Source organism: Salvelinus sp. IW2-2015, linkage group LG32 (assembly GCF_002910315.2).
Source record: "Salvelinus sp. IW2-2015 linkage group LG32, ASM291031v2, whole genome shotgun sequence".
Classification (NCBI taxonomy): Eukaryota; Metazoa; Chordata; class Actinopteri; order Salmoniformes; family Salmonidae; genus Salvelinus; species Salvelinus sp. IW2-2015.
The window spans coordinates 36585979-36589683 of NC_036871.1; the positions used below are offsets into that span (position 1 = coordinate 36585979).

A 3705-nucleotide genomic window follows, 5' to 3' on the forward strand; every position below is an offset into this window, starting at 1 on the left:
TAATAAATATGCAAATGAGCCAGTAGAGATGTATTGTGTTGTGCTCACCTGGTGAGAGACTGACTCCAGAGGAGACTGAACTGTTGAACTGTACTCCCAGCGCTCTGACATAGACGTGGTACACCGTGCCGCAGTTCAGCCCTCCCATGTCACAGCTGGATGCCGTGGTGAGACAGTCGGTGGAGTGGCCATCCTGGCCTCCCAGGACGACGGCGTAACCCACAGCGACATCACTCGCTTCCCAGGAGACAGAGCCTGTCAGAGTGTTACAGTCCATACTGGCCTGCACATTGGTGGGTGGACAGGGCTCTGAAAGACACATACACATACACACACACACACACACACACACACACACACACACACACACACACACACACACACACACACACCTGTCTCTTATACACATCTATAGATAATTATTTGATGAATAGCAGTCATCACATTAATGGTAGTCACGTCACGACAGTTGTATTCATCTGATACAAGACATACTGTATATCTTTGCTACGCTAATACAAATACATTGATTAAGCTCTGTGCATACCCATATGGATGATGGTGCTGTTGCCAGGTGAGCTGGTGCAGATATCGTCCCCTGACGTCACATGGACGGTGTACTCCTCCCCACAATGCAGGTTGCTCCATGTGCAGGAGGTGTTGTTGGTGACACACGGGTGTGTGTGCGTGTCCCGTCCGATGGCTATGGCCGTGTAGGTGTCGGCACCGTCACTGGGCATCCAGCTCACTGAGCCCATGCTGGCCTCACACTCTACAAAGGTCTCAACTRCCTGGGGCACACAGGGAGCTGTAGAGAGAGAGATACAGGTCACCCCATAATTCCAACCATGGTTTGATCCGGTGTGCCACGCGTGGTGTTGGAACGTACCAGTTTTGAAGGTGACGGGGGTGCTGGGCTGGCTGTCACAGCGATGGTCCTGGCCCAGCAGAGTGACACTGTAGGTCTGTCCGCAGGGCAGCGAGGCCGAAAGGGAGGTGTTGGTGGTGTTGAAGGCCTCCACGTATCCCAGGTTCCCTGTGGCGGTGACCATGTAGAGCACCGCGCCGCTGGCCGGGTGCCAGGAGAGGAGGAACTGCTCGCTGTTACACAACAGCTGGGAGGTAACACCTGTAGGCTGGCATGGCTCTGAGAGGGGGAGAGATGGTGGAGCAAGAGAGATGGGGAGAGAGAGAGAGAGATGGGGCAGATAAAGAGAGAGATGGGAGAGAGAGAGATGGGGCAGATAAAGAGAGAGATGGGAGAGAGACAGAGAGAGAGAGATGGGGGAGAGAGACAGATGCAGGAGAGAGAGTAATGTCAGCCGGACCTACTGTGAAATCATTCAATAATGAACCACAACAGTGGCAGAATCGATCATTGAAAAGGTTTAATAATATGAAGCCAACTAAGTCTATTGTGCAACTGGCTGCTATAGGCTAGTACCTGTGTTAATCTGAACAGTGTTGCTGGGTGGGCTGTGGCAGCCGTTGGCGCTTGCGGTCACAGTGAAGCTGTAGGTTTCTCCACAGGTCAGGTCAGTGAAGTGACAGGTAGAGCCAATGGAGTTACAGTGCTGCACTGCCCCATCTGACCACCTGGTGGCGCTAGACACATACAGCTCCACCTCCGACCTCTCCTCCCAGGACAGGTCGGCTATCTGGGTGCCACATGTCAAGTCTACAGCAACATGCTGGGGCGCGCACGGACCTGGAGGGTCAAAGGTTAGAGATTTTGAGGGGTTACACATGAGAGGAAGAGAAGAGGGTTTACGCAGGTCAGATAATCGGTTTAGAAATAAACTGAAAAGATATAAGCAATATGGTGTTGGTTCCTCCCTGCTTTTCAATGGAGGTAGGATAGCGTCTGTACTCTGTAACATTGCTTACACCTATCCAGATCATTCACATCTGCGAACACACAAAAGTCTAGTATATGTAAAAAGCAACCTGTCCAGACATCAACTTACGTGTGTCGAAGCTGGCGTTGATGGGGACAGTGATCTGACACTCCTGGTTGGTGGCGGTGAGTGTGACGTTATAGTGTCCCCCGCAGGACAGACCCGTGACATTACAGTGGTTCTGCTGGGTGGTGCAGGAGACTGCCTCGCCCTCCACACCATTGGCAGACAGGGTATAGTTGTTGGCTCCATCAGTGTAGCTCCAGGACAGCAGGGCGGCGCCATCGCTCCCACAGTCCACCTGGGCCTGCACACTGCTGGGGAGACATGGGGCTGGGGCAGGGGGAACAGGGGACAGAAGGTTAGTAGGGGACTCACATAGACAGAGACCTATTATTGAAAACAGGGGCATGAGATGGGACTGGGGTAGTTGTAAGCATTGCAAGCTTTTCTCAGACAAAAGCTTTCAGGGGAAGTGACAAATCTGCTCCAGGGGCCCTGCTCTGAGGCTGACCCTGTGTAGCTCTTTTGTGTGGGTGGTTGTGGTGTGCGTGCATTTCTGTTTGTGTGTGTGATGTGTGATTTTGTTGTGTGTGTGTGTGTGTGTGTGTGTGTGTGTGTGTGTGTGTGTGTGTGTGTGTGTGTGTGTGTGTGTGTGTGTGTGTGTGTGTGTGTGTGTGTGTGTGTGTGTGTGTGTGTGTGTGTGTGTTTTGTGTGGTGATTTCTGTTGTGTGTGTGTTGTGCGTGTGCATTCTGTGTGTGTGTGTGTGTGTGGTGTTTGTCTTTCTGGTGGGGGTGTGCATTCTGATTCGTGTGATTCGTGTGTGGTGTATGTGTGTGTGTGTGTGTGTGGGTGTGCATTCTGTTTGTGTGATGTGTATGTGTGTGTGTGGCCCGAGTGGTATGGGGTGCTCAAACGCCTCTGTGGGCTGGTGCATGGTTCATCTGAACCATGACTCGAGTCACATGGCTAGTACCTGTCACACTGAAGACCTGTGACGTACACGCTTCCCACCGACTTTAACACGTTGGCTCAGACATGCGTGTACCCATCCTCCAACGTGGCCGGTGTAGTACTCTGAACCGTCCACTCGCAAACCAGGAAGCAGTTCACAGCATTGGACAGGCAGTCAGAAGCGTCATGACAACCCGTGGGCACGCAGGGAACTGGAAAGGAGATTTCGAGATGAATACATGTACAGATCGGAGAATGACCGCGAGATTAAAACCATGGCCTTTGTTGATTTTTAAAAGACTATGTTGCATAACAGGATACATGGACCTGGGTAGCCTTCTCTGCATTAGAAATCATTCCATGTCATTAGATGTCTTATGCACAACATCCCACCTGTCTTGACTTCACTGACTGGCTGTAGCGCTGGTGCATGTGTTGTCGTCCTGAGCTGCTGTGACCGTGTATGTCCTGTTCCACACAGTAAGGTCGTCAGTTCACAACTCAGCGCGCTGATTGGCAGTTGCCGGAGATGACCTGCACTGCTATGGCTACTACAGAGTTAAAGGTCGGCCCCCAGGCCTGCTGTTCCAGGTCACTGCGCCATAGTTGGTGCCTGCAGCTCAGGTTAGGACACGGGCAGAGCAGAAGGGCACACATGGAGCTGGGAGGGAACATCAGAATGCCATGGAATTAGACTGGATCTGGGATGGAGTCATATTTCTCCTGCTTCTACTTGGGTTGACCATTCCTTTAATAACCAATCGGTGAATAAATATGTGTAGCAGCCCTTGATTTAGTAGCTTGGTGTTTGGTTACCAAGTTAACAATTGTGTATGATTTATTGTAATTAAT

At 51.4% G+C, this 3705-nt stretch overlaps 1 protein-coding gene across 1 annotated transcript in view; it reads right to left on the bottom strand.

Moving 5' to 3' along the window:
* Nucleotides 1–3705, bottom strand: part of LOC139023434 (streptococcal hemagglutinin-like) — a 48606-nt gene that overhangs the window by 2685 nt on the left and 42216 nt on the right. Inside the window, exons 19-23 of the mRNA XM_070436588.1 lie at nt 2948–3065; nt 1968–2215; nt 1445–1708; nt 890–1147; nt 548–808 (exon numbers count right to left, since the gene is read on the bottom strand). Of these exons, the coding sequence (XP_070292689.1) occupies nt 548–808; nt 890–1147; nt 1445–1708; nt 1968–2215; nt 2948–3065 (1149 nt within the window). The remainder of the gene's footprint in view (nt 1–547; nt 809–889; nt 1148–1444; nt 1709–1967; nt 2216–2947; nt 3066–3705) is intronic.